We start from the raw sequence: 26378 nt of genomic DNA on the forward strand, positions 1-26378 counted from the left end.
AACTAAAAATAATGGAAGGTTCTAACGCTCTTGGGTTGGATGTTGCAAAGATGTGCTTGGTACCTAGAGTGAGGATACCCGCAAAATTCAAAGTCCCAAACTTTGAGAAGTATAAAGGGGCAAGTGACCCAAGAACTCACATTCGCTCCTACTGTCCAAAAAATGGTCGTGTATTCTGATGATGAGAGACTGCTCATGTATTTCTTCAGGATAGTCTGAGTGGAGCCTCACTCGAGTGTTACATGCAATTAGAAGGTACCCACATTCGTACTTGGAGGGACATCATGGAAGCTTTCGTAAAGCATTATCAATACAATGCGAACATGGCGCGCGAATCGTACGCAACTCTAAAATATCTCTCATAAATATGATGTAACTTTTAAGGAGTAAGCTCAATGTTGGAGGGAGTTAACTGCAAGAGTGTGTAACACCTCAAAATTTGCCCTCCTCTCTTGGGACTAGCATTAACATATTTGCATATCATCTTAGGATTTTAGGCATTTCATATTGCATATCATGTGGTTACAGTGTGCAAGCTATCTTCCCAAGTCTTGATCAGGAGATAGGAAGTCAGAAGGTGCAAGCCAGGGTTTTACTGATTGATCATGGGCCATCTGAGGATTGGGCTGTGAATTAGGGTTTTATGATTCTCAAGGGTATTGATCTTCATCTTGATTGAAGTGATACATCATCATCATCATGGTTGGATGTCATCAGGAGATTGAAGAAGATTCCTTGAGATTAGGGTTTTGACCACTGGTCAACCCTAATCAGTTGCATTGGGCCAATCAGGGCTGGATCAAGAGATGGGGTCTATGATGGTTTTGAGGTTCATTTTGTGATTAAATGGTGATTATTGAGGCTAGGGTTGCACCCTTGAGCTATTTCAGTTGGAGATTGGGGCTTAATTTGATCAATGCATTGCCAGATTCATCTGTCAGATGAAAAGTCAACCGTGGTCAACTGTACATGATCAGGTGGATTTGGAGGTGGAAATGAGTTAGACACACTTCATTCATGTTGGAACAAGTGTTGTATGACATCTCAAAGCTTAAGAATGAAGAAAATCAAGTCAGGACAAAAACTGCCAAAAATAGCAAGTGACTTGTAACTGAAGTTTCCAAAAATGGAAAGTTTTTGACCTCAAAAACAGAAGTCCAAGGAAGCTTCAAATGAAAAATTGTTCAACATGACAGATGTAGATCTTGTTCTCACCTTTCCAAAAAGTCCAAGAACTTGAAAGTCCAATGTACGGTTTGCAAAATATGGCTCAGTGAATTTCAAAAAAACCCGTAATCAGGAGGCCATAACTTCCACATGGTTTGTCCAAATTGCAAGTTCTTTATATGCACAAACTCCATTTGACATGTACTTTGAGGGTGCATCATTGGATTTGTTCAAAAATGGTCAAGGCAAAAAGTCAATTTTCAACTGGACAGCTGAATTGGACCAGGGGCAAAATTGTCCAAATCTCAAAATAATTGGAATTTTTGAATGGGACTTTTTCCAACACCTCAGGAATGGCATTTAGAGTATGTTTGAATATTCATTTCATGGCTATGTCTCATAATGTGAGTTTTGGCATGAAAAGTGAAAGTGCACAAATTGGCCTTTTTCTACCACATAGTGAAATTGCACAATAGGCATCCAATTGAGGTGGGAATTGTTTCTACATATTACAAGTGGTATTTTGGACATGTTGAAACCATAATTCAGCTGCTATTTGGACTGATATAAGGCAAGGGCATTTTTGGCCAAATTGGAGAAAAGTGCATTTAGCTTAACATTGCAATTTGGATTAATCACTTGCTAATCATGATTAAGGCTGAGTATATATATTCCTAATCACTCCATAATCATAACAGAATTCACACACTCCAAGATTGGATCTCAAAACCATTCCAATTCTCTCAACTTTTATCAAGAACACAAATCTTCAAATTCATCAAACTTCTTCATTCTTCAACCAATTTTCGAAATTCTTTTTGCATCGAACTCCATTAATCATCTTCTCAAACTGTTTTTGGAGATTGGAGCCTAAGGAGCTGGAAAACGCAGCTGTCCAAAATTCATCCGTTAATGGCAAATCGCGATTGTGGACAATAGGAGTGGAAGTAATTGAAACGGAGCATAGCATTCACCTTCTATATACTTCTTGTGCATCTGTTTTGAAGAGTTGGAGCTTAAAGCCGCGATTTACACACTGCCATTGCCGGTATGTCGAAAATTCGAATCTCTTGTTTTGTTCGATTGATAGGTGCTTTGTGTAGTGCATTTCTTATAGAATCCAATGGTGCTTGTGGTTTATAGAATGGTTGATCGTAGGTTACGAAATCTAGATTTAAAGTTATGAATGCAAACCCTAAGTGCTTCGATTTGGTTGATTTAGGAACAATTAGGATGTAATAGTGTGATATTCATGTTGTGCTTGATGAGACGAATCCAACGACTATAACCATGCCAATTTCTGTTAATGTTTGATGTTCGTCATGATTTTCGGATTTCTGGAATTTCTCCATGTGGAAGACGATGAAAAGGAGTGTTTGATCCAAAAAATGATTTGAAAATTCAAAAAAAGCTGTTTCCCGCCGGTACCGGAAATTACAGAAATGCCATTACTGTTATTTTAATTAAATCCTAATTAATTCTAAAAATATTTTTAACACCTTTAAAAATCCATAAAAAATAGCTAAAAAATCCAAAAAATATGGAAATTTTTTCTATAGCTTCCTTGTTGAGTGTAGGTTTTTTTTGACCTATTGGTCAAAGTTGTGCTTGGGGAATATTTTATTTGACCTAGGGTTTTCCATTGTATGTCCATTTTTGATACATGTTTGTAATTTGATCATGAAATGCTCATAATGTAGAATAAATTCTTGAAAATTTTTGTGGTGGTTCTTGACTCATTGAGGATTATTTATATGTAAATTTCATGAATTTTGGATACCTGGTTAGAGAGCAGAAAATTCTGGAACTTAGGTGTGACAATTTGTGTCACACCTCATTATGTCAACTTGCAGGATTTTTTTGAGTGACCTATACATGTTGAAAAAAAATGAAATTTTGCATGATGGTTAGTTAGCATGTTGAGATATTGTATGAATTTTTGTGGAATTTTACATTGCATTTTCAATTTGATCATGATTTTTCATTTCTGGTGGTTGAAATTGCAAGCTCATATGACATAGGTTTGTAGAATGATTGGGAAATCCTCATATGGAATTGTATGGTCATGAAATTTGATATGCATGTTGTAGACACATAATGTGACATTCCTGTTTTGGTCCCATCCATTTCTTTTTTGTTTTCAATGAGATATGAATTTTTGAAGTGGATGTATGCATTGATGGTATGAATTGAAGCATGAAATGGTGTCTGTTTTTGTTGATTTTCATTGACATGGTTCCATTTGCCCAATTGAGCTCAAATTTGACATGGTAGACCTTGATTGACCCCTGTTTAGGTGTATTTAATTTGAGAATTTTTGGATGTGTTTTGGTATGGATTTGAATGCAATAATTCTGTTTGTATGTTTGGTGCTTCATTTGAACCAATATGGATTGTTTTGTGCATAACATGAGCTTGGTGGATGATATAAACATGAGACCAATGATGTTTGCTTGTGTTTGATGTTAATTTGATGTTGGTTAATGAATACCTTGCTGTTTTAACTTTTTTTCTTGCTTTTGGACCCTAGGCTTGGCCTAGTGGTCTAGTTGCTAATATTTGCTTGATTTTTCAGGATCAAAAAAGCAATGTACATGGAGAATGATCCAAATCCAATTTTGATTGATGTTGTGGATGTTTGTACACTAACATAACATTTTTTTGTAGGTGTTGAAGCATAGGCTTGAGCCTTGGCTTGCCTTGTGTTGTGCATAGTTTGTTTAAACTGATTGATTATACACTTGTTGTTTGGTTTTGTCTGATTGATTACTGATTGAGTTTGATTGTTTCCAGGTACTTTAGTTGCTCAGTTCCTTGTGAACTATTGCTTTGCTTTGCTTAAGCAACTTGCATTTGAGGTATAACCTTCTTACTTCATGTAGTCTGGAGACCCGGCTGTTACCGGGCCGGGCAAATTGTCTGAAGTCCTCCTTAAGAGGCAATGCTTGTGTATGTTTATTTTTAAGCCAAGCAGGAAAAGCCCTTCAAGTAAGGCAATTGGTGGAAGGTAGGGACAAGCAACCTGTCCCCCACTATTCAGTGAGTCTTCTCCTTGCTCCCATTACATGGTTGTAGCATTGAGATCAAAAGCCCAAGATCTTGTGCAGTGCACATTGAGTCAGAGTCATCGAGTATAGAAGGGTTCCCCTATTCTGGACCCATGCTCATTTGTCAGCTCTCCCTGGTTAGGGATAAGAGCTGTGAGGTCTGATCCTCACTTCACCCACCATCTGCTTCACCTTAGCCTCGCAATGGCAAGGTTAAGAGCAAATACAGCCCGTACAGACGACTCGCTTCGGCAGTCAAACCTGATTGATTGAGCCCCCTTGTGTGGTTATAGTGCGTGCTATATGGATATCTGATTGACATGCTTGTGTTGTTTGAGATGCCTGTTCTCATCTGATATATGCTTGTATATTGTATGCTTGTGTGATTGCTTCTTTCCTGGTTAGGATAGTTTGCTTATGCAAGTAGGATAGAAAACCGAACTTAGGGTTAACGATGCATGACAACATTAGGCTCGAGTCTCAGCTCCCTAGTCGTGTGTCTTTCCCCGGTTTCTGGTTAGCAATTCAGTCCCTTTCAGGGGAACTACATCGCCCTGATCCTCGTGCCAGACGAGGTATGTAGGCAGGTGGTCGTGCGAGACCACTCCGGGCAACCTTTTTCTTTTTTGCGTGTGTTTGTTTGTTATCTGATTGTGTTTTGGCTCGGATGCCGACGTAAGCCCAGTGATTGGCAGTCGGGCTCCACGTTTGCCCTTTTGAATGTATGTTTGGGTTCGGATGCCGACGTAAGCCCAGTGATTGGCAGTCGGGCTCCACGTTTGCCCTTTTGAGTGTGTTTTGGTTCGGATGCCGACGTAATTCCATCCAGTGGTTGTCGGGCTCCATGTTTGCCACCCTTTCTTGTCTGTATGTTTTGTGTTGTTTGGCGTGCGTAAGCCGAACTACAGTGGCTCTGATTCTTGTTCCAGACAAGATATGTAGGCATAAGGTGCGATACCTTATCGAGCCCGTTTCTCCTAACCCCACCTGCGTTCCCCGTGTGTGTGTGTGATGTTTAGTAACCTATTCTTTATTCTAGGACGTGGATCCCTAGGAGTACCTAGGACGTGAGGGGTGCTAATACCTTCCCCTTGCGTAACCGACTCCCGAACCTTTTCTCTCTGGTCGCGAGACCATGTCTTCCCAGGTTTCTCTGAGCGTTTCCTTTCCCTATCTTGGGATAAATAACGTTTAGTGGCGGCTCTGTGTGTTTTCTTTTGAGGCTCGCCGGTTGATTTTTCGCAGGATGCGACAGCTGGCGACTCCACTGGGGACTTGCGATGTAGACCTATGCTGGTCCATCGTCCCTAAGCGAGTCCTTCCTAGCGTTCTAGGATTAGTTTAGGTTGCTTGTGATGTTTATTTATTGCATTTATTATACTAACCCTTGTGTATATATTTGCATTAATATGTGCATGCATCATTACTGTCATGTGGCCATCTTCCTCTGCAGGTGGTTCTGTTGTTTGGGGTGGGTGTTCTGAGTGGGGCTAAAACCCAGGCCCGAGTATACACCTAGGACTAGTGTGGTCTCATGTTGCCTCTTTCATGTTAAGTCAACATGTGCCTGGCGGCGTGATGTGCCACAAGCCGGACGAGGCTCACTTGATAGTGCTCATCTCTGTGGATATTCCGCTTTGTTTGAGTCACTCCATTTGAGTTGTTGACTCTGGTGACCGATCATTTCCCGGATCTTTGGTTTAGACGATTTTAAGGGAGCTACAATGGCACACCCGAAAGGGCAAACCCATTGAGTATCTCCGCCCGATTGTCGAGACCATTATCCGCCTTAGGATGACTTGATTAGAACTTACCTGTGAGGGGAGGGTTGTTCTGTCAGATGTTTGTTCAGATAGCCTTCAGATGGTGACTTGTGATCTGTGATTCAGAGACATAATTATAAGTCGGATTTATGGTCATTTATTGTCGTGATGCCGGAGTGCTGTCCGTGACTTATCAGTGGGGATCCGTTTATTTCGGATTCCCCGGGCCGAGATATTTTATCAGTGGGGATCCGTTTATTTCGGGTTCCCCGGGCCGATTCAGATAGGGGTGATGTGTCTACTCGGATATGGTTTGGTGATGATGGTGATGATGATGTATCTGTCTTCCGTTTATTTCGGAACCCGTGGGTCAGAATTGGGATTGTACATTCCTCAGATGGTTATGATCAGTTCAGAGCCCAGATTCAGTGCAAATGATCAGATGGCTTGGAGGATGGCAACGCATTGCATTCATTCATCAGCATCATTACATTTTGCATTAATTGCATCTAACCCATGTTTACCCATATGCAGGGACACTTTTGATCGAGATTCTGGTTGAGAGATTTTCTGCTCCAGTATGAGGACCGGTTTGAAGAACAACATTGCTTACAGTTTCTTTGATCCAGAGATTGGTGTGCTCAAGGATATGATAGCATTGATTACTCCTGACCATGTGGGAATGTTTAGAGAGTCATACGGCGGTATTCTGAAGATGGTTTTCAGACTCACTGACTGCGACAGGAGCGCCATCCACACTCTTCTTCAGTTCTATGACCCTGGGTTGAGGTGTTTCGTTTTTCCAGACTATCTGTTGGGACCTCTGATGGAGGATTATGTCAGCATCCTGGGTATTCAGATCCGTGATCAGATTCCTTTTCATGTCACCAGAGCAGAGCCAGATGTCCTTGGAATTTCACGTGCTCTTTATTTGAGTCCGGAAATGGTCAAGGAAGGTTTGAAGGAAAAAGGAAAGCTACCCGGGTTTCATTTGAGTTTCTTGGAGGCCAATGCCAAGGAACATGCTGCTGTGGGTAACTGGAAGACGGTCTGTGCTCTGATTGCTGTGAGCATTTATGGGATTGTGTTGTTTCCTAACCAGAAGAATTTTGTGGACCATAATGCTATCAGATTGTTTATGCAGAGAAACCCTATTCCTACCCTGATTGGAGATGTCTACTATTCAGTGCATAACAGGAATGAGAAGAGGCGTGGGGGTCTGGTCAGATGCTGCTCTCAGTTGCTCTTTAGATGGTTCATGGGGTATTTGCCTTCCCGAGGTGCTTTTGTTCAGATTGACCCTAGTGTCAAGTGGTCCTTCCGATTGATGGGTCTGCGGGTTGATGACATTGCTTGGACTCATAATGGTTTAGCTGGTCAGGACTTCATATGTAGTTGTGGGAGTTTACCTAATGTGCCTTTGGTGGGAGTTCAGGGTTGCATTAATTACAACCCGATGCTTCTCCGGAGACAGATGGGGTTTGCTATAGAGGGTCCTCCTCTCGGGCGAGAGATTCAGGAGTCCTTCTATTTCCCGATTGATGGTAACCAGACCAAGTTGAGGCAGGTATTGGACGAATGGCGAGATATCCAGAGGAGGGGTAAGGTTCCTTATGGCAAAGTCAACTGCCGGTATTTTCCACTATTTGAGGATTGGTTGCGGAAGAGGATTGAGTCTACATTTCTACCGTTCCCTGGAGGTGACTCAGTGTGTCCTAGGATTGAGGGTCCAAGTTCTTCTGTCAGCATGGAAGAATTCCTTGAGATGAAGAGGGCCAGAGATCAGTTACTTGCAGAGAAAGCGGAGTTGGAGAGAAGTGTTGCTCATTTTCAGGCAGCTAATCAGGAAATCAAAGTGAAGATAGAAGATCAAGACAAGCGACATGCTTTGGAGGCCAAACGCTTCGAGATGGATACAGCCTACTATGGGAAGATCAGCCAGGCCTTAGCATCATCTAACAAGGAGCATGACATCACCAAGGAGAAGCTGTTCAGAGCATCGAAGGTGATTGAGGATGAGAAGAGGAGGCAAATCCTTGCCAAGGAACAGAGAGATGAGAGAGCCAGAGTTCTTGCTGCAGAGTGGGAAGCGGAGAAGGCAAAGATCAGGGCTGAGAGAGATCATTACCTAGCTGAGAGAGACCATTACTTCAGGCAGATGAAGATTCATCAGAAGGAAGTTGGAAGACTACAGCAGGAGAACACCGAGCTCAGGTTCGCCGCAGAGTTCGCGAGGATGGAAGATGAGATAGGGCCACCTGCGGGACCCTCATCTAGCTAGATCTTTCATTTGTGTTGGATTACCGTCAGGCTTGTTGACGGAATTCACTTGTTTGTATTTCTTTTCCTGATTCTGGAGGATTGTATTTGACTTTATCTGAGTTGATGTATGACTATGGCACTGATAGTGCACTCTTTTGGTTATGGATGGTGATTTTCAGTCAGTGATTGATCTTCAAGCTTTATTTGCTTTACCGTATGCACTCACACAAGCACACACATGGTTGGGGGTATTCATGCCAAATCACATATCTCCGATCTGCACGATGAGATTGAATGCTGAATATAAGAAGTTTGCCGCCGGATTGTTATATGTCTCAATGAAGCCAGGATCGAGAGACAAAGTGTTCTTCATATGGATAGACATTGCATTCATGCATAATAACTTGTTTTCTGTTTTGCAGGTGTCAGTTTCTAACCTGTTTTGATTGACACAGGAATGATGAATTCGTCCAACGCTGACATTCTCGAGCTGAAAAAGAGGATGGGAGAACTGATCAGTGTCATGCAAGAGTTCGCCTTGGAGCAAAAGGTAATTGCCGAAAAGGTGAGGAGGATTGAAGACTGGCTGAAGATGGGGAACATGCAAGGAAACACTTCTTTGTCTGGACCGAAGAAATCCTTTGGTAATGACCAGTGCAAGGATGAGGGTGAATCGAGTGCTGTGTACGCCCAGAGAGGACACGGTAGAGGTCGTTACTACCAGCACACTGCTGCAGTAACCATCCCTGCTGGTAATCGGGCAGTCCGACAGCAACCTCAGCCAACTCCACAGAAGATACAGGGAGCTGGGAGTCAAGTGAAAGGAAAGGGGGTTGATCGTCATTTTGACAAGCCACCCATGCCATATGCTGCTCTGTTTAAAAAGTTGATGGATCTGGGGATGGTTCAGCCAAGGACGTTAGCTCCATTGAGAGCAGATCAGTGGCCACCAAACTATAATGAGAACGCCAGGTGTGAATTTCATTCCGGTACGCAGGGGCATGACATTGAGGGTTGTAGAGCCTTTAAGCATACTGTTCAAGACCTGCTGGAGTCCAAGGCCCTCCATTTTTCACTATTGACAGATGTTAATGCTAATCCCATACCGGCGCATGGTCAGGTGATGGGGAATGCAATTACTGAAGATTCAGATTACACCCGGGCAGTGGGTAAAGAAACTAACAATGACTGGGGAATTGATCAGTGGATAAAATCGTGCGTGCCAGGGAGCTGGAAGGCCTAGAAAGAATCAGCACTGTTACTCATCTGGAAGAGTATTATTTCTTGTTTTCAGTTTATTTGCATGAAAGCCATACGTGTTGCCCGACACGTAATGGTCCATTGTAAGGGCCACCTCATGTTTAAATTTGCATTTCTGCATCATGAATAAATGGATGTTTTTCAGTCAAAAAGCGGTGTTCCCTGTTTTTCATTTATTTTTGCAGTTTAAAAAACAAATAAAAATGGCAATGTTTTCATTTTTTTCCTTCTTTTGATTTGTCTCGTCCCAAAATTCAAAAATAATTCTCCGGATCTCGTTGATAACAATTTGGTTACCCCTCGTATGACTTCGACAAACCGAGCAATCATGCTGAAGAAGAAGGCGAAGAAGATTGTGATCTGCTGGAATTAGCCAGGTTGTCAAAACAAAAGGAGAAGGTGATTCAGCCGCATGCGGAGCGGATTGAGGTTGTTATTCCAAGCACCGCCGAGGTCAGGAAAGAAATAGGAAAATAAGGCCGCTTCAGAGGCAAGCCGAGAGCAGAATGGTAGCCTTGTTGAAAGAGCATGTGGATACCTTCGCCTGGTCATGTCAGGATATGCCAGGGTCGGATACTGGTGTCGTTGTACACAAGCTACCATGGAGAGAAGACCGTTCTCTATAGAAGCAGAACGCCAGTGCCTGTATCAGAGAGCCATGGTGACTTTGTTTCGTGATATGATTCATCATGGAATTAAATGCTATGCTATGACATGATAGCAAAGTCCCAAACGGAAGAGGGGCATCTGGCAGACCGGGGCAAGTCGGTTGACGGGTTGAGACTATTCAAGCTGAGGTTGAATTCAGATAAGCGCACTATCAGAGTGCGGTCCGGTAAGATGATTGGGGTTCATTGTAAGGGAGGAATCGAGGTTCATCCTGCTTTAAAAAAAGAACAACAACAAAATGCCTGAACCGAGGAACAGAAAAGAGAGGTTCGTGGTTTCTTAGAAAGAGTGAACTACCTGTCATGGTTCACATCTCATAGCCACGTATGAACCCATATTCAAGACTGTTGAAAAAAAAAAAAGAAGATCAAACGGTCAGGTGAAATAATGATTGCCAAGGGGCATTGAAAAATAAAAGGATAAGTTGCAGGAACCTCTGATTCTGATGCCTCCCGGGAAGGAGCGACTGTTAATCTGTACTTGACGGCCCTCGAGGGGTCTACGAGGTGTATTGGGTCAGCATGACGCGTCTTGTCGAAAAGAGCATGCAATTTACCTTAGCAAAAAGTTTATCGACTGTGAAACAGTACATTCACTGTTCGAAAAAACTTGATGTACTTTGGCATAGGCTGCTCGCCGACTGAGACAGTATATGCTGGTTCATACCACTTTGTGGATTTCCGAGATGGATCCGATCGAGTATGGGTTTGAGAATCCAGCATTGACCGGACGGGTTGCAAGAGTGCAAAATAATGTTGACTAATTGGTGATGCTCTCAAAAAGCAATCAAGGGGTGTATTGTTTGATTACATCTCTCTGCAACCCGTTGAGGTTATCAACCGATGAAGTTTGAGTTCCCTGATGAGGACATCTCGAGGTACTCAAATCGAAAGATTGAGAGTGACCGATCCCGGAGGAGGGGCCTGACCCTGAATCCGAACGGATTCTGATGTCTGATGGGGAGGATAAGATGAATAAGGTAGTGCTTCCTGGGGCACGATGGAATGCATCAACGATGGTGACCGAGGCCGAAGCTTGTATTCTGGGTACTGTACTTCGGTACGTACGTCTACTGGGGCAAACGCCTTTCTCACTCAGAGAGCCTGATTGGAGAAAAGAGGCTAGCAGCCGTCTGTCATGGGCAGTTATATCAGCAACGGATGAAGCGTGCTTTTGACAAGAAGGTGCGACCTCGGGTATATCACGTAGGTGATATAGTGTTGAAAAGGATCCTTCCTCCTCAAAACGATCGAAGGGGCAAATGGACACCGAATTATGAAGGTCCATTCGTGGTCAAGAAGGTTTTCTCTGGCGGAGCCTTGTTGTTGACGACCATGGATGGCGAGGATTTTCCATCCCCTGTGAATGCGGACGCAGTTAAAAAATACTTCGTATAATTGACCCGCTGAACGAAAAGAACAAAATAGTCCAGGCAAAAATGGGCATCCCGGCGAACCAAAAACAGAGAGAAAGGTTCGGGCAAAAATTAGGGATATAAATGAAAGATGTACACCCGGCAAGTCGAAAACCTGAAAAGGCGACTTGGGCAAAAAAGGGTATCCCGGTGGACTGAAAACCCGAAAGGGCGGTCCAGGCAAAAGAGGGATTGAAACGAACAACTGCGTCCAGCATGATCGTTTGCGCTTTGGTTAAAGCATCATGGATAATACCCGGTAGGGATCAGTTAGAATCGTCTTATTCAGAAGGCAGAAAGCATGGAGAGTCTGAGGACATATGGGGTGTAACCGAGTTGGAACTCGATGAGATCACGGGTTTCACATTGCCATTAGGATGGATTTTTCCTTTTGAGCGCAATTACCTCTTTTCAGGAATTGCTTCCTTTTGTATTGCTCATTTGAGCCACACACTTTTTCCATCAATAAAATGCATATTCAGTCAAATAATTTTGTTTTTGTTTTTCATTACCGCTTTGATTGCGAAAACATCCAGATATTTTTGATAAAGAATGTTGCATTTTAATACATACAGGTCCCTTCCAATGCATGTTTATAAGCTTGAAAGCTTGAAATCTTATTTGGAAGGTTGAGTGACCCAAGTGTTGAAATCTTGACACGCCTGGGGCACGGTTTTATCTAACGATCTGTTTTGCAGGAACTGTTAGATACTTTTCACTCACTTGCAGGTTGTGATGTGGAAGCTTTGGCAAGAGAAATCCCCAGAGAGTCCGGTCAGGGACGAGTGTATGAAAGATGACGAAGGCGTTGAGGCGTACGACGATCCTTGATGATAATCAAGAAGACTCTTCAAAGTCAGAAGATTTGAAAGTCTGTAGGAATTCCCCGCAGAGTTCGGTCCGGGACGAAGAAGGGTGACGAAGAGACGACGGAGGGACGTCCGACGACCTTTGGAATTAACCAAGAAGACTCTTCAAAGTCGGAAAATTGAGATTTCTGTATAAATCCCAGGAGTACGTTCTCGTCGAGCACGGAGCGGCTTGGAATACAAGATGATGGAGCAGAAAAGGTCCAGATGAGTCTGGGAATTCTCATTTTCCAGCTAAGTCCCTAAGCAGAATCCGGGGACTAGCTCCTCAGCCGAGTCAGTATGGTTATACCCAGGCAGATTTACAACGGTGTTTCCTCAGCAGCCAGGTCAGAAGGTCGTTATTCCCCGAGTGGAGCGGGTCTTTTTCAAAGAAATATATCTCCAACAGTGTTCATCCTACCAGTGGATTGAACAAGTTCCCGTAGTGGACAAATTTTTGCATCCCCCAGCTGAGATGATTCTACCTATGGATTGCGTGGGTTGTCCCCAGCGGAATGGTATGCGGTTCCTTAGCAGGGTCGGGATGGTTATCCCCAGCAGGTGATATATGGATGTTTCCCCAGTGGAGCCTGGAGGTTGCTATTCCCCTAGCAGAGTATCTGTGAGTATTTCCCCAGTGAAGTCAGCGGGTATCTGTGAGGGTTTTCCCGAGGCGGAGTCAGGATTGCTATCCCCAGCAAGTCAAAGACTGTTGTATCCCCACAGAGTGTTGGTGGGTGCTTATCCCCAGCAGTTTCTCGAGTGGATTGGGTGCGAAAGAGGTTCTTCCCAACAAGGGTTGCCTTATTCCCAGCAGCAGTTATTCCCCAGCAGGGTGGAATTGGAGCGGTGACGAGTTCCTCAGCAGAGAGTCTCGTGTTCCCCAGAAGAATCCCTTGAGGGGGATGTTTTTATTTTTATGCATTCATCATGAAAAAATGACATGGCATATTGCATAGGAAAATAATAAATCGCGTAGCATTTCCATAATTATGGAGCATTACGCAGAAAAATCAATCATGCATCATTGCAAGCATAGGCTAGTCTCAAGCCGTGGTTACCGTTTGAGATATGGTTCTGCCAGTGGGTGAAGATGCTACTCGAGCCGTGATTACCGTTTGAGGAGTGGTTTCACTAGTTGGAAAATCATCAGTATTGCAAGTATCAGTTACTCGGGCCGTGGTTACCGCTTGAGATTTGTTGTACCCCAGTAGTACGATACTGGATGAGTTTTTCCGTCGGACAGAGATGGAAATAAAATCAGAGGACGTTACGCGATCAGCGCGATTCCGGGGTTCAAATGCAATGATTGGGGATCAGTGGCGTTCAGGCCAATTTCCGATTCTCAGATCGAAGAAGTTTCCGACGATCAGGTCGATGTACTTATGGCATTCAGGCCAATTTTCCGGTATTCAGACCGAGGCGGTATTCAGACCGAAGTGGCGTTCAGGCCAATTTCCGATTCTCAGATCGAAGAAGTTTCCGACGATCAGGTCGATGTACTTATGGCATTCAGGCCAGTTTTCCGGTATTCAGACCGAGGCGGTATTCAGACCGAAGTGGCGTTCAGGCCGATTTTCCGGTGTTCAGATCGAAGAAGTTTCCGACGATCAGGTCGATGTACTTATGGCATTCAGGCCAATTTTCCGGTATTCAGACCGAGGCGGTATTCAGACCGAAGTGGCGTTCAGGCCAATTTCCGATTCTCAGATCGAAGAAGTTTCCGACGATCAGGTCGATGTACTTATGGCATTCAGGCCAATTTTCCGGTATTCAGACCGAGGCGGTATTCAGACCGAAGTGGCGTTCAGGCCAATTTCCGATTCTCAGATCGAAGAAGTTTCCGACGATCAGGTCGATGTACTTATGGCATTCAGGCCAATTTTCCGGTATTCAGACCGAGGCGGTATTCAGACCGAAGTGGCGTTCAGGCCAATTTCCGATTCTCAGATCGAAGAAGTTTCCGACGATCAGGTTGATGTACTTATGGCATTCAGGCCAATTTTCCGGTATTCAGACCGAGGCGGTATTCAGACCGAAGTGGCGTTCAGGCCAATTTCCGATTCTCAGATCGAAGAAGTTTCCGACGATCAGGTCGATGTACTTGTGGCATTCAGGCCAGTTTTCCGGTATTCAGACCGAGGTGGTATTCAGACCGAAGTGGTTTTCAGACCAAGAAGGAGAAAAGAAGTTCCGGGGTTCAAGAAAAGCAAAAAATATAACAATAAGGAAAGAAAGAATGAGAATCCCGAGTGGATGTGTGGTGATCAGACCATGGTTATCCCTGAGTTACCATTTATTTTGGTATCCGGGTCGACAGTTCTGTTTCGGTATTCAGACCGGCTTTCTCCGTTCCAGACGGATTTTTTGTTCAGAGAATGTTTCTTCGCCGATGCTGACAGGCGTTGTTAATTATTATCCCATCAGAGTGCAAATTGTTCGTGTGTTCTTGGTATTCAATCACTCTTCATCCTGATCATCCGAAAGCCGAGGCTATTTCGTATCGACAGGTTCACAGTGGATTGAATAGGGGCAGCTGTAACACCTCAAAATTTGCCCTCCTCTCTTGGGACTAGCATTAACATATTTGCATATCATCTTAGGATTTTAGGCATTTCATATTGCATATCATGTGGTTACAGTGTGCAAGCTATCTTCCCAAGTCTTGATCAGGAGATAGGAAGTCAGAAGGTGCAAGCCAGGGTTTTACTGATTGATCATGGGCCATCTGAGGATTGGGCTGTGAATTAGGGTTTTATGATTCTCAAGGGTATTGATCTTCATCTTGATTGAAGTGATACATCATCATCATCATGGTTGGATGTCATCAGGAGATTGAAGAAGATTCCTTGAGATTAGGGTTTTGACCACTGGTCAACCCTAATCAGTTGCATTGGGCCAATCAGGGCTGGATCAAGAGATGGGGTCTATGATGGTTTTGAGGTTCATTTTGTGATTAAATGGTGATTATTGAGGCTAGGGTTGCACCCTTGAGCTATTTCAGTTGGAGATTGGGGCTTAATTTGATCAATGCATTGCCAGATTCATCTGTCAGATGAAAAGTCAACCGTGGTCAACTGTACATGATCAGGTGGATTTGGAGGTGGAAATGAGTTAGACACACTTCATTCATGTTGGAACAAGTGTTGTATGACATCTCAAAGCTTAAGAATGAAGAAAATCAAGTCAGGACAAAAACTGCCAAAAATAGCAAGTGACTTGTAACTGAAGTTTCCAAAAATGGAAAGTTTTTGACCTCAAAAACAGAAGTCCAAGGAAGCTTCAAATGAAAAATTGTTCAACATGACAGATGTAGATCTTGTTCTCACCTTTCCAAAAAGTCCAAGAACTTGAAAGTCCAATGTACGGTTTGCAAAATATGGCTCAGTGAATTTCAAAAAAACCCGTAATCAGGAGGCCATAACTTCCACATGGTTTGTCCAAATTGCAAGTTCTTTATATGCACAAACTCCATTTGACATGTACTTTGAGGGTGCATCATTGGATTTGTTCAAAAATGGTCAAGGCAAAAAGTCAATTTTCAACTGGACAGCTGAATTGGACCAGGGGCAAAATTGTCCAAATCTCAAAATAATTGGAATTTTTGAATGGGACTTTTTCCAACACCTCAGGAATGGCATTTAGAGTATGTTTGAATATTCATTTCATGGCTATGTCTCATAATGTGAGTTTTGGCATGAAAAGTGAAAGTGCACAAATTGGCCTTTTTCTACCACATAGTGAAATTGCACAATAGGCATCCAATTGAGGTGGGAATTGTTTCTACATATTACAAGTGGTATTTTGGACATGTTGAAACCATAATTCAGCTGCTATTTGGACTGATATAAGGCAAGGGCATTTTTGGCCAAATTGGAGAAAAGTGCATTTAGCTTAACATTGCAATTTGGATTAATCACTTGCTAATCATGATTAAGGCTGAGTATATATATTCCTAATCACTCCATAATCATAACAGAATTCACACACTCCAAGATTGGATCTCAAAACCATTCCAATTCTCTCAACTTTTATCAAGAACACAAATCTTCAAATTCATCAAACTTCTTCATTCTTCAACCAATTTTCGAAATTCTTTTTGCATCGAACTCCATTAATCATCTTCTCAAACTGTTTTTGGAGATTGGAGCCTAAGGAGCTGGAAAACGCAGCTGTCCAAAATTCATCCGTTAATGGCAAATCGCGATTGTGGACAATAGGAGTGGAAGTAATTGAAACGGAGCATAGCATTCACCTTCTATATACTTCTTGTGCATCTGTTTTGAAGAGTTGGAGCTTAAAGCCGCGATTTACACACTGCCATTGCCGGTATGTCGAAAATTCGAATCTCTTGTTTTGTTCGATTGATAGGTGCTTTGTGTAGTGCATTTCTTATAGAATCCAATGGTGCTTGTGGTTTATAGAATGGTTGATCGTAGGTTACGAAATCTAGATTTAAAGTTATGAATGCAAACCCTAAGTGCTTCGATTTGGTTGATTTAGGAACAATTAGGATGTAATAGTGTGATATTCATGTTGTGCTTGATGAGACGAATCCAACGACTATAACCATGCCAATTTCTGTTAATGTTTGATGTTCGTCATGATTTTCGGATTTCTGGAATTTCTCCATGTGGAAGACGATGAAAAGGAGTGTTTGATCCAAAAAATGATTTGAAAATTCAAAAAAAGCTGTTTCCCGCCGGTACCGGAAATTACAGAAATGCCATTACTGTTATTTTAATTAAATCCTAATTAATTCTAAAAATATTTTTAACACCTTTAAAAATCCATAAAAAATAGCTAAAAAATCCAAAAAATATGGAAATTTTTTCTATAGCTTCCTTGTTGAGTGTAGGTTTTTTTTGACCTATTGGTCAAAGTTGTGCTTGGGGAATATTTTATTTGACCTAGGGTTTTCCATTGTATGTCCATTTTTGATACATGTTTGTAATTTGATCATGAAATGCTCATAATGTAGAATAAATTCTTGAAAATTTTTGTGGTGGTTCTTGACTCATTGAGGATTATTTATATGTAAATTTCATGAATTTTGGATACCTGGTTAGAGAGCAGAAAATTCTGGAACTTAGGTGTGACAATTTGTGTCACACCTCATTATGTCAACTTGCAGGATTTTTTTGAGTGACCTATACATGTTGAAAAAAAATGAAATTTTGCATGATGGTTAGTTAGCATGTTGAGATATTGTATGAATTTTTGTGGAATTTTACATTGCATTTTCAATTTGATCATGATTTTTCATTTCTGGTGGTTGAAATTGCAAGCTCATATGACATAGGTTTGTAGAATGATTGGGAAATCCTCATATGGAATTGTATGGTCATGAAATTTGATATGCATGTTGTAGACACATAATGTGACATTCCTGTTTTGGTCCCATCCATTTCTTTTTTGTTTTCAATGAGATATGAATTTTTGAAGTGGATGTATGCATTGATGGTATGAATTGAAGCATGAAATGGTGTCTGTTTTTGTTGATTTTCATTGACATGGTTCCATTTGCCCAATTGAGCTCAAATTTGACATGGTAGACCTTGATTGACCCCTGTTTAGGTGTATTTAATTTGAGAATTTTTGGATGTGTTTTGGTATGGATTTGAATGCAATAATTCTGTTTGTATGTTTGGTGCTTCATTTGAACCAATATGGATTGTTTTGTGCATAACATGAGCTTGGTGGATGATATAAACATGAGACCAATGATGTTTGCTTGTGTTTGATGTTAATTTGATGTTGGTTAATGAATACCTTGCTGTTTTAACTTTTTTTCTTGCTTTTGGACCCTAGGCTTGGCCTAGTGGTCTAGTTGCTAATATTTGCTTGATTTTTCAGGATCAAAAAAGCAATGTACATGGAGAATGATCCAAATCCAATTTTGATTGATGTTGTGGATGTTTGTACACTAACATAACATTTTTTTGTAGGTGTTGAAGCATAGGCTTGAGCCTTGGCTTGCCTTGTGTTGTGCATAGTTTGTTTAAACTGATTGATTATACACTTGTTGTTTGGTTTTGTCTGATTGATTACTGATTGAGTTTGATTGTTTCCAGGTACTTTAGTTGCTCAGTTCCTTGTGAACTATTGCTTTGCTTTGCTTAAGCAACTTGCATTTGAGGTATAACCTTCTTACTTCATGTAGTCTGGAGACCCGGCTGTTACCGGGCCGGGCAAATTGTCTGAAGTCCTCCTTAAGAGGCAATGCTTGTGTATGTTTATTTTTAAGCCAAGCAGGAAAAGCCCTTCAAGTAAGGCAATTGGTGGAAGGTAGGGACAAGCAACCTGTCCCCCACTATTCAGTGAGTCTTCTCCTTGCTCCCATTACATGGTTGTAGCATTGAGATCAAAAGCCCAAGATCTTGTGCAGTGCACATTGAGTCAGAGTCATCGAGTATAGAAGGGTTCCCCTATTCTGGACCCATGCTCATTTGTCAGCTCTCCCTGGTTAGGGATAAGAGCTGTGAGGTCTGATCCTCACTTCACCCACCATCTGCTTCACCTTAGCCTCGCAATGGCAAGGTTAAGAGCAAATACAGCCCGTACAGACGACTCGCTTCGGCAGTCAAACCTGATTGATTGAGCCCCCTTGTGTGGTTATAGTGCGTGCTATATGGATATCTGATTGACATGCTTGTGTTGTTTGAGATGCCTGTTCTCATCTGATATATGCTTGTATATTGTATGCTTGTGTGATTGCTTCTTTCCTGGTTAGGATAGTTTGCTTATGCAAGTAGGATAGAAAACCGAACTTAGGGTTAACGATGCATGACAACATTAGGCTCGAGTCTCAGCTCCCTAGTCGTGTGTCTTTCCCCGGTTTCTGGTTAGCAATTCAGTCCCTTTCAGGGGAACTACATCGCCCTGATCCTCGTGCCAGACGAGGTATGTAGGCAGGTGGTCGTGCGAGACCACTCCGGGCAACCTTTTTCTTTTTTGCGTGTGTTTGTTTGTTATCTGATTGTGTTTTGGCTCGGATGCCGACGTAAGCCCAGTGATTGGCAGTCGGGCTCCACGTTTGCCCTTTTGAATGTATGTTTGGGTTCGGATGCCGACGTAAGCCCAGTGATTGGCAGTCGGGCTCCACGTTTGCCCTTTTGAGTGTGTTTTGGTTCGGATGCCGACGTAATTCCATCCAGTGGTTGTCGGGCTCCATGTTTGCCACCCTTTCTTGTCTGTATGTTTTGTGTTGTTTGGCGTGCGTAAGCCGAACTACAGTGGCTCTGATTCTTGTTCCAGACAAGATATGTAGGCATAAGGTGCGATACCTTATCGAGCCCGTTTCTCCTAACCCCACCTGCGTTCCCCGTGTGTGTGTGTGATGTTTAGTAACCTATTCTTTATTCTAGGACGTGGATCCCTAGGAGTACCTAGGACGTGAGGGGTGCTAATACCTTCCCCTTGCGTAACCGACTCCCGAACCTTTTCTCTCTGGTCGCGAGACCATGTCTTCCCAGGTTTCTCTGAGCGTTTCCTTTCCCTATCTTGGGATAAATAACGTTTAGTGGCGGCTCTGTGTGTTTTCTTTTGAGGCTCGCCGGTTGATTTTTCGCAGGATGCGACAGAGTGCAACCTCCTTGGTTGGAGCAGTAGATTGTGGATATGTGTATGGGAAATCTTCAAGGACCGTACTTGGATAGGATGGTAGGGAGTACATACTCTAGTTTTTCAGACCTAGGTCTTGTTGGTGAAAGAACTAAGAATCTGATCAAGTTGGGAAATATCCAAAATGCTGCTAGTACCTCTGGTGTAATAAAGAAATCTTACGTTGGCTTTGGGAAGAAGAGAGAAGGAGAAGCTAATGAAGCTTCAGTTATGAGGGAAAGGGCTCCAACATACCATGCACCTTATCAACAAGTGACCGCCGTGTCACCTGTTCAAAAGCAACAACCCAATGTTATTCCTACCGATCAACGAGTCGGTCAACAACCAGCCCCATATCAATAGCAGTATACTCCCCAACAACAACAATGATACTACCAACAAAACCAGCAAAGGCGGAGAAGGCCTGAGAGAAGGTTTGAACCTGTCCCAATGTCATACAATTGTTTTCTTACGTATTTGTTACATGAATCTTTGGTGCAACTAAGAGAGCTATGACCTCCTTCAATAGTCCTCCCTCTCGGTTATGACGTGGATGCTCGGTGAGAGTTCCATTCTAGGGCACCAGGTCATTCTGTTGAAAACTGCAAGGTGCTAAAATACAAGGTGCAAGATTTAATCGAGTCTAATGCAATCACATTCGCTCCAAACAGTCCAAATGTGAATAACAACCCTATGCCTCCGCAAAACAAACCTACAATGAGCATGATAGAAGAAGTTGGAGGAAGGAAGCTGGTGTCCAATATAGACAATTTGAAAACTCCTTTATTTGATGTTAAGAAACAATTACTAATGAATAAGCTATGCCCCAATTATGATTCTTCTTGTGAGTGTTGTTTAATGAATCCACAAACTTGCAAAGTCTTGAGAGCTAGGATGCAAAAACTAATAAATCAAGGGGTTATAGTGGAAAAGAATTTGTCTACCAGTGAAGAAGTTTCAACTTTGGAAATTCCTTTTGATCAAACCCAGTCGTTGGAAATCCCTTATGACTTGACTCCAATGACAATATTGGTTGACCCGATCACTCCTCTGACAATCATTATGCCTACTCCTTTCCTGTATGAAAATAGAAAGGCAGTACCATGGATTTACGACTCTTCAGTCTACATCCATGGACATAAGATAGAGGATGAACCTTTGGGGCCCAAAGAGTCAAGTGTCAACATTGCTGGAACAGGGGGAGTAACTCGAAGTGGTAGAATATTTGCACTAGTACCTCATGCAAATGACAATGGTGGAGCTTCAAACCAAGACAAAGGAAAGCAAGTTGAGAGCAATAGACTAGGGCGGGATTCTAGTCAAAGAGAAACTCTGGTTAGTGAAGTAGAAGAATTCATGCACATCATCAAGAATTCATGACGGCTCTAGGAGAACAATAGTTGGAGAATTAGACCTCCCTGTTAAGATTGGACCGCATACGTTCTTCATCACCTTCTATGTGATGGACATTTATCCATCTTACATTTGTATTTTAGGATGACGCTAGATTCATTTGGTTGGAGAAATCACTTTGACTCTCTATCAAAGGCTCAAGTTTTTGATCAACAACAAGTTAGTGGTTATGGCAGGTGAGGAAGACATTATGGTGAGTCATCTAGCATCATTCCGCTATGTTGAGGTTGGAGGGTAAATTCATGAGGCTCCCTTTTAATCCTTTGAAGTGGTAAGCGTGTTAATGGTTCCTTCTACAAAATAAGCCAAAAATGTTGAATTTTCCATGGTCTCATAGAAGGATGCAAAGACAGTGATCAAGGCTGGACACCCTGAAGGTTAGGGTAGAGTGCTTGATCTGCCAGTGAACAAGGACCATTTTGGATTGGGATACCATTCCCAACAATCAACTCTGAAGAAAACAATGACAAATGCAACTGAGGGGTAGGTGCTCTCACTGCCAGACATTTTCCCAGTGTTGCACCTTGTTGATGGTCATATCAGTGTGGTGGAAGAGGAATACAATATCGTCGATATAGTGTGTCTTGTGATTCAAAAGATTGAAGGCCAAGGGCTCACAAACTAGACATCAGAAGAAGTGCCTGAAGTTACAATAATTGAAGAGTAATTTCCTTTTATTTTTGCTTTGAAAAAAGAACCATGCCCTGCCCAAAGTATAGGGAACAACATATAGGGCCCCCCATTTTCAAATCAGTTTATTAATGAAATCATCATTTTGCATTCAAATTGTGTTCCTTCTTTTTCATTATTTTCTACTTATTTATTACAAAAAATGGCAATGTTTTCCTTTTTATTTTTCTAAGTTTTCATCATTTTTACTCCACTCTCATAAAAATAAAAGCATGAATCATGAATCATGCAGATTCTCCTCGGTTTCCATTGATAACGATACTGATATGGTCCCCTATGACTTTGACAATCCCATTTATCATGCCGACAAAGACTGTGAAGAAGATTGTGAACTCCCCAAGGAGTTATCCAGACTACTACGACAAGAATCAAAAGTCATCCAACCACACTAGGAATCGGTAGAAGTTATCAACCTTGGGATAAAGAAGGACGCAAAAGAAGTAAGAATAAGTGTTGCCCTAGAAGATGAAGTGAAGAAAAAACGGATCAAGCTCTTGCAAGAATATATGGATGTGTTTTCTTGGTCTTATCAAGACATGCCCGAACTTGACACGAATATTGTAGTGAACAAACTACCCCTCGAGGAAGATTATCCTCTAGTGAAGTAAAAGCTGAGAAGAACTTGACCCGACATGGTGATGAAAATCAAGGAAGAGGTTTAAAACCAGCTTGATGCAGGCTTTTGGCAGTAGCAAACTACCCCTGATGGATTGCAAATATTATGTCGATACCCAAAAAGGATGGAAAGGCCCGAATGTGTGTCAATTATAGATACTTGAATAGAGCAAGATCAAAGGACGATTTCCAATTACCTCACATTGACGTTTTAGTGGACAATACAACTCAGTTATTTGTCTTCTCTTTCATGGATGGCTTCTCCGGCTACAACCAGATCAAAATGGCCCCGGACGACATGGAAAATACAACCTTCATTCCTCTATGGAGAACCTTTTGCTACAAGGTTATTCCTTTTGGTTTAAGGAATGTTGGCACAACATATCAATATGCGTTAATGAGTCTCTTTCATAATATGATACATAAAGAGATTGAAGTCTATGTTGATGATATGATTGCAAAATCCCAAACCGAAGAAGAAAATATAACTAATCTGGAAAAACTTTTTGCACGGATAAGGAAGTTCAGATTGAGGTTAAACCCCAGCAAATGCACTTTTGGGGTAAGATCTAAAAAAATTACTAGGATTTATTGTCACCCAACAAGGAATTAAAGTCGATCCTAAAAAACTCAAAGCCATACAAGCTATGCCCGCACCAAAAATCAAAAAGGAGGTCTGTGGATTCCTAGGGAGATTGAACTATATCACCATATTTATATCTCACCTCACGGCCACATACGAGTCAATATTAGCTCCGCAAAGATCAGGCGGTCGTATGGAATGACAATTGCCAAAAAGCATTAAAAAAGATCAAAGAATACTTGCAAGAACCTCCGATCTTGATGCCTCTTGTGCCAGGAAGACCTCTTATCATGTGCCTGACGGTTATCGAAGGATCAATGGGATGTGTTCTCGGTCAACACGATGAAATATGTAGAAAAGGGCATGTTATCTACTACTTCAGTAAAACATTTACCGACTGCAAACAAAGGTATTCAATGCTTAAGAAGACATGTTGCGCACTTGCTTGGGTTGCTAAACACTTAAGGTAGTATATGTTAATGCATACAACTATTTTGATCTCCAAGATGGATCCTGTCAAATACATCTTTGAAAAGCCTACTCTCACAGGAAGAGTTTCCCGTTGGTAGATGGCCATGACTGAATATGACATCCAACATGTAACATAAAAAGTTGTCAAAGGAAGTGTCTTATCTGATTATCTTGCCTTTCAATCTTTGGAATATTATTAGTCGATGCGCTTTGACTTCCCCGATGAGGATATTATGTTTATCAAGGATTACAACATCCCAGACCCTGAGGAAGGACCCGAACCAAGATCGCGATGGACGCTCGTGTTCGATGGTGCTTCCAATGCTCAAGGCAATGGAATTGGGGGCAATTATCACCTCTCAAATTGGTTTTCATCTACCATACACTACAAGGTTAGGTTTCACTTGCACGAACAACATGGTAGAGTATGAGGCGTGCATATTTGGCATTGAAGCAGCCATTGATCTAAGGATTAAGATTCTTGAAGTTTATGGAGACTCATCCTTGGTAATCAGCCAGGTTAATGGAGATTTGGAGGCTCATGATCAAAAGTTGATATTGTACAAAAAGCATGTCTTGAAGCTAGTCCTATATTTTGATGAGATCACATTCCACCATATTCCTCGGGAGGAAAATCAATTGGTAGATGCTTTCGCTACCTTAGCCTCCATGTTCAAAGTCAAGTGGGCCAACGAAGTGCCATCCATTTGCATTAACTACTTAGATGAACCAACATACTGTTTGGCAACCGAAGAAGAATCTGATGGCCATCCATGGTTTTATGATATCAAGAGGTACTTGGAGAACCAAGAATACCCAGAAAATGCTTCCATCACAGACAAAAAGTATCTTTGAAATCTCTCATCCAAGTTCTTTTTGAATGGAAGTGTACTTTACAAAAGAAATTATGACTTGGTCTTGCTCAGATGCATGGATAGACACAAAGCAACCCTGATTATAATGGAAGTTCATGAAGGCTCCTTTCGGATGCATACCAGTGGGTACACAATCGTAAAAAGATATTAAGTGTTTGATATTACTGGATGACTATGGAGGTTGATTGCTACCGCCACGTGCAAACATGTCATAAATGCCAGATTTATGACGATAAAATACATGTGCCACTTGTGCCTCTAAATGTTTTGATATCATGCTGGCCTTTCTCCATGTGGGGCATTGACGTGATTGGGTGTATCGAGCCAACTGCCTCAAATAGACACCGTTTCATCTTGGTAGCCATTGACTATTTCACCCAATAGGTGGAAGAAGTCTCCTATGCAAACGTCACCAAGCAAGTGGTTGCTCATTTTCTGAAGAAAGAGATCATTTATCGTTATGGGATCCCTAACAAAATCATTACTGATAATGGTTCGAATATCAATAACAAAATGATGAAAGAATTGTGCAAAAACTTCAAGATCGAGCATCAAAATTCATCGTCGTACCTTCTAGAGATGAATGGTGTTGTTGAGGCAGCAAATAAAAATATCAAGAAGATCCTCTAGAAAATGGTGGACATGTACAAAAATTGGCATGAGATGTTGTCATTTTCTTTACATGGCTACTGTACTTTAGTACGTATTTCCACTAGGGCGACCCCGTTCTCTCTCGTGTATGGTATGAATGTATTTCTTCCTATTGAAATAGAGATTCCCTCCTTGAGGGTACAAGCAAGGCTTGATCAGCTCAATCTCATTGATGAAAAGCGCTTGGCATCCATCTGCCATGACCAGTTATACTAGAAGCATCTCAAGAGGGCATACAAGAAAAAGGTTCGTCCCCAAAATCTCAAGGCAGGAGACCTAGTGTTGAGAAATATTCTACCAATCCAAGGGGAAAATGGATGCCTAACTACGAAGGACCATATGTTGTGAGGAAGGTTTTCTCTAGAGGAGCCTTAATACTCTCAACTATGGATGGTGAAGATCTTCCATCCCATGTGAATGCAAATGCAGTAAAAAAGACTACGCTTAAGAAGAAGAAAAAAGAGAAACCCAATAAGTTGAAAAACCCCAGTGGAAACTTAGGCAAAAAATGGGATATTCTGATATACTGAAAAACCAGAAAGGGTGGTCTAGGCAAAAACTAGGGATTTATAAAGCGAGAGGTTATGGTCTGCAAAGAATCTTTGAGTCCATCATAAAAAAGTTATGAATGGAGAATCAATCCAATCACTTTCTTCAAAAGCAGGATCCAAGGATCTTTGAAGACATACGGATTATAGCAGAAATTGGAACTCGGTGGAAATCCGAGTTTTTCTCATTGCCATTATTGTTTTTCCATTTATTTTCGCAATCGCTTCTTTTAGGAATTGCTTCCTCATGTAGTTTACCCATTTACGGGATTATCTTTTATCAATGAAATCTTTTTCATCAAATGTTCCCAATACTTTTATTCTTTCTACTTTGTTCGTAAAATGTGAATTTCTTTTAATAAATGTTGCATTGAAAATTTTGGAAATAATAATAAAAGGTTTGAAAAAACAACATCGAAGTTACTCTCCTTTCAAAGAACCTAATGGATAACCATGGCCCAATGTTCTTGGAATACAAAAACATTGCAAAGCCACAA

The 26378-nt window shown here is 41.7% G+C and overlaps 2 protein-coding genes across 3 annotated transcripts; both read left to right on the forward strand.

Annotated features, from left to right (window-relative positions):
• Positions 1-1418: 1418 nt before the first annotated feature.
• Positions 1419-8421, forward strand: LOC127129001 (uncharacterized). Of its 2 annotated transcripts, XM_051058404.1 has the most exons (3): positions 1419-2215; positions 3961-4025; positions 6512-8421. In XM_051058404.1, exon 3 carries the CDS (start codon positions 6558-6560, stop codon positions 8256-8258), a length of 1701 nt encoding a protein of 566 aa, XP_050914361.1. In that variant the 5' UTR covers positions 1419-2215; positions 3961-4025; positions 6512-6557; the 3' UTR covers positions 8259-8421. The 2 variants fall into 2 exon arrangements, with proteins under 2 accessions (XP_050914361.1, XP_050914320.1); XM_051058363.1 differs by lacking the exon at positions 1419-2215 and having other exon boundaries at positions 3068-4025.
• A 15695-nt stretch (positions 8422-24116) lies between these two features.
• Positions 24117-24662, forward strand: LOC127087422 (uncharacterized). The gene has a single exon (XM_051028318.1). The coding sequence runs from the start codon at positions 24117-24119 to the stop codon at positions 24660-24662; it is 546 nt and encodes a 181-aa protein (XP_050884275.1).
• The last annotated feature ends 1716 nt before the right edge of the window (positions 24663-26378 follow it).

This window comes from Lathyrus oleraceus, chromosome 1, assembly GCF_024323335.1.
Source record: "Lathyrus oleraceus cultivar Zhongwan6 chromosome 1, CAAS_Psat_ZW6_1.0, whole genome shotgun sequence".
NCBI classification, from domain to species: domain Eukaryota; kingdom Viridiplantae; phylum Streptophyta; class Magnoliopsida; order Fabales; family Fabaceae; genus Lathyrus; species Lathyrus oleraceus.

Coding starts and splice junctions, on each gene's coding strand:
- LOC127087422 (XM_051028318.1), top strand. CDS start 24,117: ATGGTGCTTCCAATGCTCAAGGCAATGGAATTGGGGGCAATTATCACC.
- LOC127129001 (XM_051058404.1), top strand. CDS start 6,558: ATGAGGACCGGTTTGAAGAACAACATTGCTTACAGTTTCTTTGATCCA.